Genomic DNA, 14,846 nt, shown 5'->3' on the forward strand with positions numbered 1-14,846 from the left:
ATTTAAAGAACTAAAGGTAGAACTAAAAATTGCCAGTAACCTGTCATATATTGGGTTAAGGGGTATTTGTTTAATTTACAGCTTTTTTTAAAAAAAACGGGAGCAAAGTGCTTTTACAGAAGGTTTCAATGTAGTTTCCAGTAAGTGAAGGTGATTTTACATTTTGGCATTTTCTGGATGAGGGTAGAGGCCAATGTTGGGTTGAAGAGTGAAGGCAAAATAATGGCTAGTTTGTTGTCCGTAACAGACAAGCACCACGTCATCTGAGATAGGGTTTGTTGCTTGCTACAAGCTCAGAACTTTTTGAAGCTATGAAGATTTATTTACAACTGAATTTTGTGTTTGGCCTAGAAGTCCTCTTTCAAATGCAAATGTCTATAGTATCTATATACTATATCTAGAGTATTGGAAGGCCTTGGTCTACCATTAGCGGTCAAAAAAAGAAGTTGTGAAGGCAACGTGAAAGGTTAAAAGATAGAGCTGCCGATTCATCTCTACGAATGCTAAACAGAATGTAACAAATGCACACAAAAGAATAAATAGTTATATGGTCATTAGCATAAAACAAACACAGAGTATTATAAAAATAAATACCACTTTGAAGTCATTTTCAGTCTATAGACTCAATTTAACAGTTGACATTAGGAGTTACAGAAACTGTTGCCAAAGATTAAAGGAATCCTCCAAGTTTGGCCAAAACTGGACCCCCTGCAGAAGGCTGTGCCATAAAGAGAAGTCCTTGCTTCTCAAACAGGCTTGGTTTTTCCTGGATTAGAACCTGCACTCTTGGATTGCGCCTAGAACGCCCCCTGCTGACAGTGCCCCAAACTACAGCCAAACCATACTGATATCACGAACCTCTTTGAGAAGGATCGGTGTTATTATTTATGAAGGGTGGTGCCAGGATGGGGATCTCTTCAATATAAAGTACAGATTAATTTTTAAAGTAGAGAATCCCTTTAAACTGTGTTGGGCACCTCAGTAGCAACGAAGTAGCTATAGTGTGGCAAGAGGCAACTGTTCATCCATCCAGTACAAAGTCTAATGGATTAGCAACTAGCGACATCACTAGATTCGAATGTCAATCACTTCCTTATTTTGCTGATGACTGGTTCTCTGGCTGCATTCTCTACTGGGGCAGCATACAAAATGGCTGCCAAATCGAGGACAAACACTACATACACTTTCATCAGCCATCCAAACGCTTATTAGTTCCATTCTGTGCAGGCGTTCCTTTAGGCAAGAGCTAAAAAAACCACCAAAGTGCTTCTCATTTTATAACACCATTTTAGACTCCATCTCAATGTTCCAAAACATCAAACCCACCATGGAATCCATGACAGTGTTAAGAGACTTAACCTCTGCTGCCTCAATTTCCCAACAACAGTGTGCTGAAGGTGCCCCCATGATCAGCTGGTGTCAATACTACAGCCTCCTACAGCTGTAGAGTGTTTCAAGCTCTTCACGATTAGTGGGCTTGATATCGAATCATGTAGCAACCTGCAACAGCTGATCATTAGAGAAGCTTCAAAACTGAGATGGCAGAGGTATCGCTCTACTTTTTTTTTTTTATTGGTAATGTGCACGCAAAACCTAAAAAATGGTTTTGGGTCGAGGTCTTGCTCAGCTTATCTGCATAACTAGGGCCACAAACTATTCATGGCAACAGACTGGAAAAAACTTAAGAACAGGTGGTCCTTTACAGTTTTTTGTATTGGGCCACCTCTTTTCAGAGTATTCTTACTCTTTCTGCAGTAATATTGTCCATCACCATTTTAATAGAACACATATATATAGCCCATGTTGGCTACTAGTGATGTCAACCGGATTGTTCAGTTACTACCTTAAAAGCACATTTCCTAAGGTAGCATCTTCGGGAACACAATTTTAGAAGGTCTACTACTGGTCAAGTATTGCTCTTTTGCCACGTCGTTTGGCCCTACCATATGTGTGGCAGATCTTGTTTGTCACTACTTTTCCTGCTGTGTATACACAGCACTTCTCTCGGGCTCTGTACCTGGGCTTCGAGCATCCATTAACTCATGGTTTGGTCTCCAGCAGAACTGCACTCCATGATGAGAAGTGCTAACCTTGGAGTGCTGCTTCTTGTGGACAGAAAGGTAACCCTGATGGAGGAAGCTGTCTCCACATTCCAAGCAGCTGTACAAAGGCTGTAGGTCATGTGATTTCTGGTGAGCAACCAGATTAGACATAAGGTTGTAGCGCCTGGGGCATTCTGTGCACTTGTATGTACGCTTGCCGCGGGGTACAACTCCCTTTTCTCTTGCCGTGTCACTCGAGTCGGTTTTACGGGGACGACCTCTTGCCCTGGGCACTGCATACTCTGCAGTTTGATTAGTGTCCATGGAAATGCCCTGTCCTACATGGCTTTTCAAATGGTACAAAAGGTTCGACTGCTGGCGAAACCGTTTTCCACAACACTGGCAAGCATAGGGCATTTCCCCAGTATGGGTACGCAAGTGGATCATTAGGCTGGTACGCTGACTAAACTGGCGGTTGCACTCATGGCAGTGGTACGTACGCTCTCCGGAATGGATCCTCTGGTGAACTAAGAGGTTAGATTGGTGAGTAAATACTTTGTCACAAGCAGGACAATGGTACTCGGCTTTTCCGACCTCTAATGATGTGGTATCATCTTTAGGACTGGCTTCCAAATGCACCCAGGAAGGTGGAGGCCCAGGGGAAGCCTCCATGTTGGAACTCATACTAGCTTCAACCACTGGCTCTAGCCTAGGAATTATTGGTGAACTTGGCAGATTTTCTGGTGTGCAATTAAGCTGCCCTTGAACGGTGTTTGTCTTTATATGATAAAGCAAATTAGACTGCTGACGGAACCGTCTCCGGCATTGAAGGCAAGAGTATGGCATCTCACCTGTATGAGTTCTTAAATGTACCATCAGGCTGGTGCGCTGGCTAAAGTGCTTGCCGCACTCCAGACAACGGTAAGTCTTATCTCCTGAGTGGATACGCTCATGGACCAAAAGATTGGATTTGTGGTTAAATGTTTTAAAGCAGCTGCTGCATTTGTATGTCCTTTCAGCTGATGTTGGTGAGTTACTGGAGTCTAAACTGTTGGATATACACTCTGTACTAGATGCTATATCACCTAGGTGTATGGTTTGGGGGGCCTCGTAGAGCTGACCGTTGTGATGCATGGGGCTTCTATCGAAAGGAAGGAAACCCAAATGAGGCGGAGGACTGCCCGAGGCCTGAAGCAAGCCTAAACCCTGAACATTTTTACCATTTGGATGTTCCTTATGTAAGATTTTCCTTGGACGTGGTATAAGATCGTCTCCAAGAACATCTTCGTGATTCTTGAGGTGCTGAATCAGATTTGATTGCTGTCTAAATCTCTTCTCGCAAAGCCAACACTGAAAAGGTTTCTCTCCGGTATGAATACGCAAGTGGACAATTAAATTTGACTTGTTGTTAAAATAACGAGGGCACTTCCAACACTTGTGCACTGCTTTCCCACCCAGCAATGCTCCCATCTGGCCATGGCCCTGTCCTAGCAATGTGATTTTCCTTGGTCTTCCTCTTCCTAGAACATGGTAAGGACCTTTACCAGATGTTCCCTCTGAACTGTGACTTGTGACTCTCTGAAAACCAGAGCTATGCCCAGGTTGAGGAATAAGGTTGGATTCTAGACTGTTCAATGTTCCCACAACACAGTTACTTTCTGCTCGGGGAGATAGTTTGAAATGCTGTGATGGATAACTATCATGCTCTTGGCGAGGTAACAGCAAGTTTTCAGTGTAAGTATGTGGAAGGCTCCTATTAATAGGGTATGGGACCTGTATTTCTCTACGATGCATGACAGTGCTAGGTTGCTCCACATGAAGTTTTTGGTGCAACAGAAGGCTGTGTGAACTCGGGAACCATTTAGCACACTGGGTACACTGAAAAGCTCTCAATTGGCTTTCTTCGAGTCTCTCCCCACTAGTATTTAACAATTGTGGATTTTCTCGATCTACATACTGTCCAGATGGCCCTATTAGCTGCCCAGAGAGCTTTCCAGGCTGTTCATGTTCTGCAGAGGTGTCCACTTTAGGCTCAATTGGCATCACATGACTTTTCATATGGTAGAGTAGGTTTGATTGTTGGCGAAAACTCTTTCCACACTGTACACAGGAATAAGGCATCTCTCCTGTATGGCCCCGGAGATGCACCATCAAGCTGGTCCTACGAGTAAAATGCTTGCCACATTCTTGGCAGCGGTAAGATCGGTCTCCTGTGTGAATGCGTTGGTGGACCAGGAGGTTGGACTGATGTGTAAATCGTTTGAAACAATGGCCGCAAACATAGGGCCTTTTACAGGAACCGTGATCTTCTCCCTTATCATTCTTAATAAAGGGAACTTTGCTGCCCCATACTTCACTGCTACTGTCATCTGCTTCAGATATCAGATACATGAATGGGATACCGGGAGCTGTGTTCTCTTCGCTCCACTCAGCTCCGTCAACATCTTCAGGTCTCTGATGACTCTTCATGTGGTGGGTGAGATTGGACTGTTGTCGAAAACTTCTGTTACACCTGTTACAGGGAAATGGTGCCTCCCCTGTATGGGTGCGTAAATGGACAGTGAGGCTTGTACGCTGGTTAAATTTTCTCCTACATACGTGACAAGAAAATGGTTTCTCACCAGTATGTATACGTAAATGTGTAACTAACGAGGACTGTTTGCAGAAAGTCTTATCGCACACTATGCAGCGGTATCTTCTCCACTCCAACACAGGCTGTTGTTGCTGTTGAGGATCAGGGCGAGACACTTCATTCCCGATGCCCTGGAACTTCTCCTGATTATGGGTTTCCTGATGTTGAAGAAGTTCAGAAAGATCTTGAAAAACAAAATTGCAGAATGAGCACTGAAAGAGACCCCAGAACCTCTGGTTTGGCTGTTCTGCTTGTTCATTATCTTTTCTTCTACCTGTCTCCATGGTCTTGCTTTGATGGCCAACGTTAGACCATCCGGGAGGCCTGGAAGCTACCGCATCTCCTTTATCAGGTTTACTAAAATTGCTTGGCATTGAAGAAACCCCATGAAGCACCAGTGGTGCACTAGCATCCTCTCCTGATCCAGTAATTTTTGCACCTTGGGCTGCTTGCTCCACAATGTCCTCTTCTCTGCTTCTTGTCTTTTCCATAAGTGGCAGTGCCGATGGTGAACTTTGTTCAGCCGGGAAACTATATTCAACTGAACCACTGTCTGTCTGGCACACTGGTTCATTGGAAATGATTGGATGGACTGTTTTCTCCCTCCAATGGTTGTCTTGGTCATCTATTTCATTCACAATAAGTGTGGTTTGCGTGGTTTGTGAAGTGGACTGTTCTTCGGGTATCTTTCCAACAAGGGGAGCAAATGATCTTGGTTCTTCTGTCCTTCCATTGGGCCAACATTCTGAAACTAAATACAAACAATTAGCTATAAGTGAAAATTGCTTGCTATAACATACAACATCCTGTCTTTTTTTTCTTGGAAAAAAACAGGAAAATCCCCATTCACACAGAGATTCTCTAACTTCCATTAGTCAAGTCACTCATTTTTCTCTAGGGAGGTGAGAAACAACTCAAATGTTCCAGGCAGTGCTCAACTTTTAATCACTGCTGCTGATTATTGGGTTATATACCCCTTTAAGAAAAAAACACAGAAAGCACAAAAATATGATTTCATGGCAAGCCTAAAAACGGCATACAGTAAACCCCCCTCCATTGCGGGGGTAACGTTCCGGACCCAGCCGCGAAAAGTGAAAATCCGTGAAATAGAAAAACCCTATTAAAATGCATTGTAGGCATGTTTTTTTTTACTGTCACTGTACGTGTAAAAGCATTTTAAGGTCTTTAACCACTTGCCGACTGCCGCACGACTATTTACGTCGGCAGTCAGCCCCTCACAGGCAGAGTAACGTACTGCTACGTCGCTAGCCTGTGAGGGTTTTGGGAGCGAGCGTGCGCCGCCGGAGGCGCGCTCCCGTGCGGTCACGCACCCCCCCCCCGCGCGTGTGCCCGGCGGACCCGATGTGACAGCGGGAGAAAGGCAGGCGGCTGATGTAAACAAAGCCTCCTGTCATTCTCCCTGTGTAAGAATGATGATCAAACGGTTCTACTATGTAGGACCGTTGATCACTGTTCTTCCACATCAAGCCACAGCCAATCACAGTTAGAAGCACGCCCCTAGGACACACTTAACCCCTCCCTCTCCAATACAGTTAACTCCTTCACTGCCAGTGTCATTTTTACAGTAACAGTGCATATATATAGCACTGATTACTGCAGTAATGTCACTGGTAACCCCAAAAGTGTCAAAAATGTCAGTCAAGGGTCCGATCTGTCCGCCGCAATGTCGCATTCCCGCAAAAAAAATCGCAGATCGCCGCCATTACGCGCTAAAAAAAAAAACAACAAAAATGACAAAAATCTTTCCCTTTGTTAGTAAACGCAATAACTTTTGCGCAAACCAATTAAAATACGCTTTTTGCGATTTTTTTTTACCAAACATATGGTAAAAAAAAAATTGGCCTAAAATGTTAAAAAATTTTCATTTTTAAATTTTTTTTGGGGAATTTCATATAAAAAAAATGTGAAAAATATTGTTATTTTTGCAAAATTGACGCTATTTTTTTGTTTATAGCTCATGATCAAAAAATCGCACAGGTGATCAAATACCACCAAAAGAAAGCTCTGTTTGTGGAAAAAAAAAGGATGCCAAATTCGTTTAGGTACATCGTCGCACGACCGCGCAATTGTCCGTTAAAGTCACGCAGTGCCGAATCGCAAAATAGGCCCTGGTCAGGAAGGGGGTAAAATCTTCCGGGGGCTTAAGTGGTTAAACTAACTTTTAAAACAATAGAAACTCATTTAAACACATAAAAGATACTGAGAGGACATAGCAAGAGCTATGGAAAACACAAAAATATTTCATTTTTAATGATTTATATAGTAAAATAACATTACAAAAAAAAAAAACGCAATATACCGGGACCGCAAAAACTGAACCGCGATGGAGCGGGGGTTTACTGTATACCATAAAAAACAATGGACATTTTTATAACTTTTTAAGTGAAATCCTTACTTTCCACACGACTTGCTCTGGCTTGATTGTTTTCCTGACCGAACGGCTCATCTACATTTTCCATTATCGATAAAACATCCGGTTTAGACATCTGGAAACCTGAGGGAGAAGTAACACAAGCTGTGTAAGTTAGGAACTGTTCCTCAAGGGAGTATCTGACTTCGACTTTATCTTCTATTTTAGTTTTTTTGGTACTGTATTAATAATTTTTTGCCCTATACAGATGACAATCAGTAGCACATAATGTCTGTAACTCAAAAGTCCATCCAAAAATGATATTGGTTAAAGATGGCGGAGGGGGAGATAAATGATGAAGAAAGCACTTATGCTTCAAGCAAGACAATGCTGGACTCCATGGTTTAGTAGCTGATACGTTTTTTTTTAATATTTTGAGACAAAGAGTTTTTTTTTTTTTTGGGGGGGGGGGGGGAGAACCCCACCAGACTCCCCACCCACAGAAACAGGCACCTACAGCCACCAGGAGAATCTGCACTACATGTGCCACTGCCAGGAAGTAAAATGATCCAGGAGTCAGCACCAGGGGATGAAGAGGGGCTCCCACCACCAAAAATTACCTCCCACAGGGCTCCACTGTCATGGCTGCTGCTATTTGCAATGGCAAACCATAAGAAAAGGGTCGCTGGACTACACAAACATGGCTGCCGTGTATAAAAACACACAGGTGGCCCCCCCGTGGCACCACAAGGATTACAGGGACCCAGAAAGAAGACCAGGCCTCAAGGACAGATCCAGGCAGGATGGGAGGCCCTGGCAGGAGCCCCCACCAGGTACAACTCCCCCCTGCACAATCAATCGTTTGGTCGCTGGCGGCGCACCCCCCCCCAGCACCCATCCCAGGAAAGTGGCCAGACCACCCAAAAAGCCCCAGCGTGAGGGGGGCAGCATGAGGGACTTGGCAAGGGGGGATGCTTGCAGGAAGGAGGGTAACTCAGGGGTCTGACCGTCCCAAGGAGGGGCCCACATCTAACCCAAAACCCTCCAGGGGGGGAGGGGGGACGGCTACTCACCATACCAGGAACCAGGCGGGCACTGCTCAGGACAGAACCCCTCTCCATCTAAATGGGGGGCTATCGGCCAGGAGGAACGCTGCGACTCAGGCCGAGACCCGGTCGTATGCAACCTTGCAAGGCTTTTAACTCGCAGGCCAGCCCCATCCTTGCGGCCGACCTAGCACGGAGCTGAGGTCTGTGCACGCTCACTGGCCAGACTGGGGTGACCACTGGACCTATATTATCAAGCCCATTGCCCAGTCCGGCAGTTGATTGCAGATCTCACAGGAAAAAATCCAGGAGAAAAAAAATGTTCTATCTAAAAAATGTTGCCAGGACCAAAGATCCCAGCAAGGAAATAGGTCCTTACTCCTGACTAGGCAGAAAAAAAACTGAGTGGCTATAGCCGAGAGAGGCAATATACCCCCTGGGACTGCCCATGGGTGTAGCCAGAATTCTTTTCGGCCTAGTGTCCTACTCCTGTAGGGGGCAGTATAACCCAATGGTTATAAATATCAGGAGTTGTGTCCGTCAATGAATGAAAAAGAAAGATATATATATATATATGTATAATTATATATATATATATATATATATATATTGTACAGGATGTCTGGGATGAGTCCTAGATGGCGGGTATATTTTCCCACTATTTGGGTTGTGGTGCCTTAAGGTGGATGGTTTGAAGGTAATGTTGAGTACTCAGGGGTTTTCACCCATGCAGGTTGAGGGGTTCCAGGTAGTTTCAATGTGGTTGGATCAGTGCATAGCTCCCAACTGTCCCTGATTTGGAACAAAGTCCCTCTGTCTCATTTCGGGCTGATCTATATAAAGAGAGGACCCTTCGGAGCATTACCACCGGGGAGTTATTTCTTCATGCTTATTTAAAGCAACCTTCAGGTAAGAAGCCAGAGAGGGATACACAATGAATTTATGATGAAGACTATGTACATCTGAGGTTTTATACCCATTGAATTATTTTACTTCTATATATCATGGTATCTGTTAATATTTGAATTTACGGATATTAGGTGCACACTGGCTCTATTTGTGGATTTGCACATTGCACGTTATACATCTATGTGCCTTTAATTTTATCTGAGTTGCATGATTTTAGGTTTGTGGATTTGAACAGATATTTATTCACTTACATTTTATTTTCACCCTTTTGCTTGATCATTATATAAAATACACACAGCATATTGCATGATCTAATTGGCAGTGCAGCACTATTCATTTTATATAATACCATTAACAATAGGTGTGGATATGCTATAGAGTGCCAGCAGCAGCCGTATTATCAGTTTCATTATACATATATTGATAGCACGAGAGTAACACACTATGGTGTCCTTTTATGAACGGGTGAATTTTTTTCTCCTTTGGCTTCTCTACAGTTCTCTGGGGAAAATGATCACATCTGGCACCCATTTTATGAATCGGAGAACTTCAGTTCGCCCAGGGTGATCAGAGGAGAACGGTTTTCTCGGAGATCTGTGTAGAAGTCAATGGAGCGTCTGTAATCTCGTGAGACAAAGCGAGATTACAGTAGTATGAAAATCCCTCGCGCGCTTTAACAAGCAGAGATAAATTATCACTGCTGAGTACACGAGGTTATAAATAATAGTCCCCTTACATAAATATGTATATATATACACTGAATACACACACACATACATTGTATATATATATACACATTAAATATATATCTACATGTATGTGTGTATATATATACATGTATATATATACATAAATATGGCAGGGGGACATGATTACTGTGTTGGGGGGTCTGAACGAGGAAGAAGGAAGTCCATAATCTTCCTTTTTCCCCCTCAGTTCTCCCCCGATTCTGTCTTCACTCCCCGCTTCACAAGCTCCAGGCTGGTGAACCCAGGAGTGTGAATTCTGACACAGATCGCCAGTGAAGTGCTGGGATCGCAGCTTCATAGCCTGGCCATTTCTGTGTCAGTCAATGTCAGATTCCCATGTGAAGAGATGATCAGCGGAGAACATGTTCTCCTGCGATCATTTCTGTTTCATAAACTGAGAATGATCGGAAATGAGCTGTGATCAGCAGGATCACTGCTCATCTCCGTTTCATAAAAGGACACCTATACATTGATCACATGGTGTGAACAAGCCCTAATTCAATGCTCCATCACTGCAGCGGCTATAGTGGCATGCATAGAGGCAGCAACTGGTGTTAGCTGTAGACCCAGAGCATCAGTGCCTCCCACCCTTCTGTACACTAACTCCCCTTCTGCGCCTCCCTGCCACCTTAACAACTCTCTGCCTTAACAGTTTGCCTGCTACTTTAACAGCTTGCCTACCTGACACCTTAACACTAGGGATGCACCGATCCAACTTTTTTAGTCCCGATCCCGATCTTTTGCTTTGTGAAGTCGCTGATCCCGAGTCCGATCCGGAAGTACTGTTTTGTGAGCTTAATACTTCCGGATCGGTATCGGCAGTTACCTTATAACATTGTGCATTCAAAATCTAAAATGTCATGGGTTTAGTCTTTAAGAGGTTAAACTTCCCTCCTCTGGCAGACGGAACGAAAAGATACATTGTAATTGAGAAGATACATTGTAATCATTGTGTTTACTTAACTGGGAGAGTTGAAAGGCATTTGCAGGAGGCTCTTTTTTTTTTTCTTTGACAGCTGTTCTCTGCTCCCTCACCAGCTATAAAGAGCAAAACCGGATCGGCCCGTGGATCTGTTAATTTTACCGATCCCCCGATCCAGCTATTTTGCCCGTATCAGGGCCGATATCCGATCCGAATATCAGATCGGTGCATCCCTACTTAACACGCTTCCACCCTCCTGCCATGCCACAACGTCCCACATGCTTATCTCCCCATACATATCCAGGAAGGTTGCTGCTGGAGGTTACATCCCTCCTGGCTGTATCTCCGCGGCTAAGCAGTGATCTATCTTCCCGCCTGCACGTCTTTCTGTTATCTCGCTCATCCATTACTTTATGGGCCTTGCTTTGTGCACTGGTGTGCAGTCATGTTGGAACAGGAAGGGGCCATCCCCAAACTGTTCCCACAAAGTTGAGAGCATGAAATTGTCCAAAATGTCTTGGTATGCTGACGCCTTAAGAGTTCCCTTCACTGGAACTAAGGGACCACCTCAACCCCTGAAAAACAACCCCACACGACAATCCCCCCTCCACCAAATGATTTGGACCAGTGCACAAAGAAAGGTCCATACAGACATGGATGATCGAGCTTGGAAAGCCGACCGCCGGCTCTAAAAAACGGTACCGGGATGATGCCTCTAGCTAGAGGCATCACCCCGGTACAACCACGCAAAGTCAGCCGACATAGGTCTACGTGGCTAGATGTAAAGTGGTTAATGCCTGACCTCACAAATGCGCTTCTGGAAGAATGGTCAAACATTCCCATAGATACACTCCTAAACCTTGTGGACAGCCCTCCCAGAGGAGTTGAAGCTGTTATAGCTGCGAAGGGTGGGTTAACTCAATATTGAACCCGACGGACTAAGACTGGGATGCTGTTAACCGCCTTCGGACCGCCCGCCGCAGAAATACTGCGGCAGGCTGGCCCTTCTGTGCGAACCGCTGTAGGTATACGTCGGTCGCGCGCCTGCAGCTAAGGAGGCGAGCACGCGCCTGCCCCCACTCCGCAGCTGGAACGCCGATGCACGGGGCAGGTGGCTCCGATTGCCGCCTGACACCCGCGATCGCTCCCCACTGAGAGAGAAGAACGGTCAACTGTTGTAAACACAGCTGACCGTTCTCCCTGGAATGATCACAGAGCCCCTGCGATCCTTCTATGTAGGAACACAGGTCTCTATGATCATTTCACAAGCCGAACACTCATACAGTTAGAATCACTCCCCTAGGCTCACATTTAACCCTTTGATCACCCCTGGGTTAACCCCTTCCCTGCCAGTGTCATTATTACAGTAACAGTTCATATTTTTAGCACTGATTACTGTAGTAATGTCACTGGTCCCGCCAAAAGTGTCAAAAATGTCAGTTAGGGGTCCAATCTGTCCACTGCAATGTCGCAGTCCTGCTAAAAATCGCAGATCGCCGCCATTACTATTAAAAAAAAAAAAATAATAATAAAAATTACATAAAACTTTCCCGTAGTTAGTAGACGCAATAACTTTTGCGCAAACCAATCAAAATACGCTTATTGCGATTTATTTTACTAAAAATATGTATCAGACAACAAAATGGCCTAAAAGGTTTACAAATTTTGATTTAAAAACATTTTTTTTTGGAATGTTATATAGCAGAATGTAAAAAATATATATATATATATATATTTTTTTTCAGAATTGTTGCTCTATTTTTGTTTATAGCGCAAAAAATAAAAATCGCAGAGGTGATCAAATACCACCAAAAGAAAGCTCTATTTGTGGGGAAAAAAAAAGGATATGAATTTTATTTGGGTACAGTGTCGCACGACTGCGCAATTTTCCGTTAAATTAACGCAGTGCTGCATCGCAAAAAATGGCCTGGTCATTAAGGGGGCAAAGCCTTCCGGTCCAGAAGTGGTTAAAGTTCATGTGTGTGTAAAGGCAGGCGTCCCAATACTTTTGGTAACATAGTATACATATATATATATATATATATATATATTAGGGCTGCAACGATGCGTCGACGTTATCGATTACGTCACCTACAGAAATACGTCGACGTGTGTGAAAGGCGTCGACGCGTCACGTCACACGCCCCCTGCTCACATTGCCGGCCGGTGTTCCGTGAACGTTACACCGGGCCGCTGCATTGATTCGGGCACTGTCCCGCCCCCCGCTGTGCTCCAGTCCAGAGTGTCCGGCTCTTCTACGTCAGCCGCTGTGAGCGGCATGACGTCCCGGGGCGGCTGCGCCTGCGCATCAACTGAGCTGACTCTCTGTTGCTGCAGACTGCCTCCAACGCCGATGATCCCTCCCACTGTCCCACACAGACGAGACCTCCACTCCAGCAGCATCATGTGATCGCAGGTGAGCCTGAGGGGTCTGCACTGGGAGGGGGGCTTACTAAGTGGTCTGTACTAGGTGGGAGGGCTTACTGAGGGGTCTGTACTATGTGGGAGGGCTTACTGAGGGGTCTGTACTGGGAGGGGGCTTACTGAGGGGTCTGTACTGGGAGGGGGGGCTTACTGAGGGGTCTGTACTGGGAGGGGGGGCTTACTGAGGGGTCTGTACTGGGAGGGAGCTTACTGAGGGGTCTGTACTAGGTGGGAGGGCTTAATGAATGGTTTGTACTGAGAGGGGGCTTACTGAGGGGTCTGTACTGGGAGGGGGGCTTACTGAGGGGTCTGTACTGGGAGAGTGCTTAATGAGGGGTCTGTACTGGGAGAGTGCTTAATGAGGGGTCTGTACTGGGAGGGGGCTTACTGAGGGGTCTGTACTAGGTGGGGAGGCTTACTGAGGGGTCTGTACTGGGAGGGGGCTTACTGAGGGGTCTGTACTGGGAGGGGTCTTACTGAGGGGTCTGTACTAGGTGGGGGGGGGCTTACTGAGGGGTCTGTACTGGGAGGGGGCCTACTGAGGGGTCTGTACTAGGTGGGAGGGCTTACTGAGGGGTCTGTACTGGGAGGGGGCTTACTGAGGGGTCTGTACTGGGAGGGGTCTTACTGAGGAGTCTGTACTGGGAGGGGGGGGGCTTACTGAGGGATCTGTACTGGGAGGGGGCCTACTGAGGGGTCTGTACTAGGTGGGAGGGCTTACTGAGGGGTCTGTACTGGGAGGGGGGGCTTACTGAGGGGTCTGTCCTGGGAGGGGGCTTACTGAGGGGTCTGTACTGGGAGGGGGCTTACTGAGGGGTCTGTACTTTTTGTTATTCAAAGGATTAATTAGCTAATCAAAAAAAAATCACTCAATTCAAAAATGTATGTATATACACACATATATATATATATATATATATATATATATATATATATATATATATATATATATATATATATATATACTGTATATATACACACACACACACATATATAATTTTCTTTTTTTTTTTTTTTTTGCGCGTGTGACTTAATTTCCTCTTTAAGTCAAAAGAGATATATAAAGCTTCAAAACCGTCTTTTATTTCAGATATATAAAGCTAAAATGTAAATAATTTAGTTTCACAAAGACTGATCAGTCAGCAACACATGGACCAGCAATGGAGGCTTCACCCCAAGTCATGTATATACGATTTACATTTGCAATCTTAACTTCTCTTCAATACGGAACTCATTCAAAAGTAAAACAAACCAAAAAAAAAAAAAAAAAAGCAATTTCTGTAATATTCAAAGCAGGCGTCATATTGAATTAAAGCCATACTCATGTAACATTATCTAAGCGCTGAAACATATGTTTGCAATTAGTCTCTTTTTGTAGAATATCCCTCCGCCTCACCGATTCCTAGAGGCCAAATTCTGGAACGGCTTTTTATTTGGGTTCTCATGTTTCCGTCCTTTTGATTTCTGGATTTGCTTTCATTTGTGCCGGAACAGATGATAATTTTGAATCTATTGGGTAATGGGAGACGGGGTCTTAAGTATGGAGGAGAACGAACCACAGAATGGGTAAAACACAGCCCAACACTGACCAAGTATCAAGTATGTCAACTGCCACTTTCTAGAGAAGAGCTCCCTTATAACAACTGGAGGAAATGATTTTCTTCAAAAAAACTACAATGGTTTTAGATTATTTTTCTTGTTTTTTTATTTTTTTATTTTTTAAACGGATGCTTTCAATGGTTTTATATTCA

General features: G+C 44.5%; 1 protein-coding gene across 1 annotated transcript in view; it reads right to left on the reverse strand.

Annotated features, from left to right (window-relative positions):
- Window positions 1-404: 404 nt before the first annotated feature.
- LOC309568235 (uncharacterized protein) overlaps window positions 405-14,846 on the reverse strand; it is a 30,918-nt gene continuing 16,476 nt past the window's right edge. The window contains exons 2-3 of the mRNA XM_082273900.1: window positions 7,091-7,189; window positions 405-5,425 (exon numbers count right to left, since the gene is read on the reverse strand). Coding sequence (XP_082130026.1) covers window positions 1,971-5,425; window positions 7,091-7,181 — 3,546 coding nt within the window. The 5' untranslated portion in view covers window positions 7,182-7,189 and the 3' untranslated portion in view covers window positions 405-1,970. The remainder of the gene's footprint in view (window positions 5,426-7,090; window positions 7,190-14,846) is intronic.

Source organism: Pelophylax lessonae (genome assembly GCF_965119305.1).
Source record: "Pelophylax lessonae genome assembly, chromosome: 12".
NCBI classification, from domain to species: domain Eukaryota; kingdom Metazoa; phylum Chordata; class Amphibia; order Anura; family Ranidae; genus Pelophylax; species Pelophylax lessonae.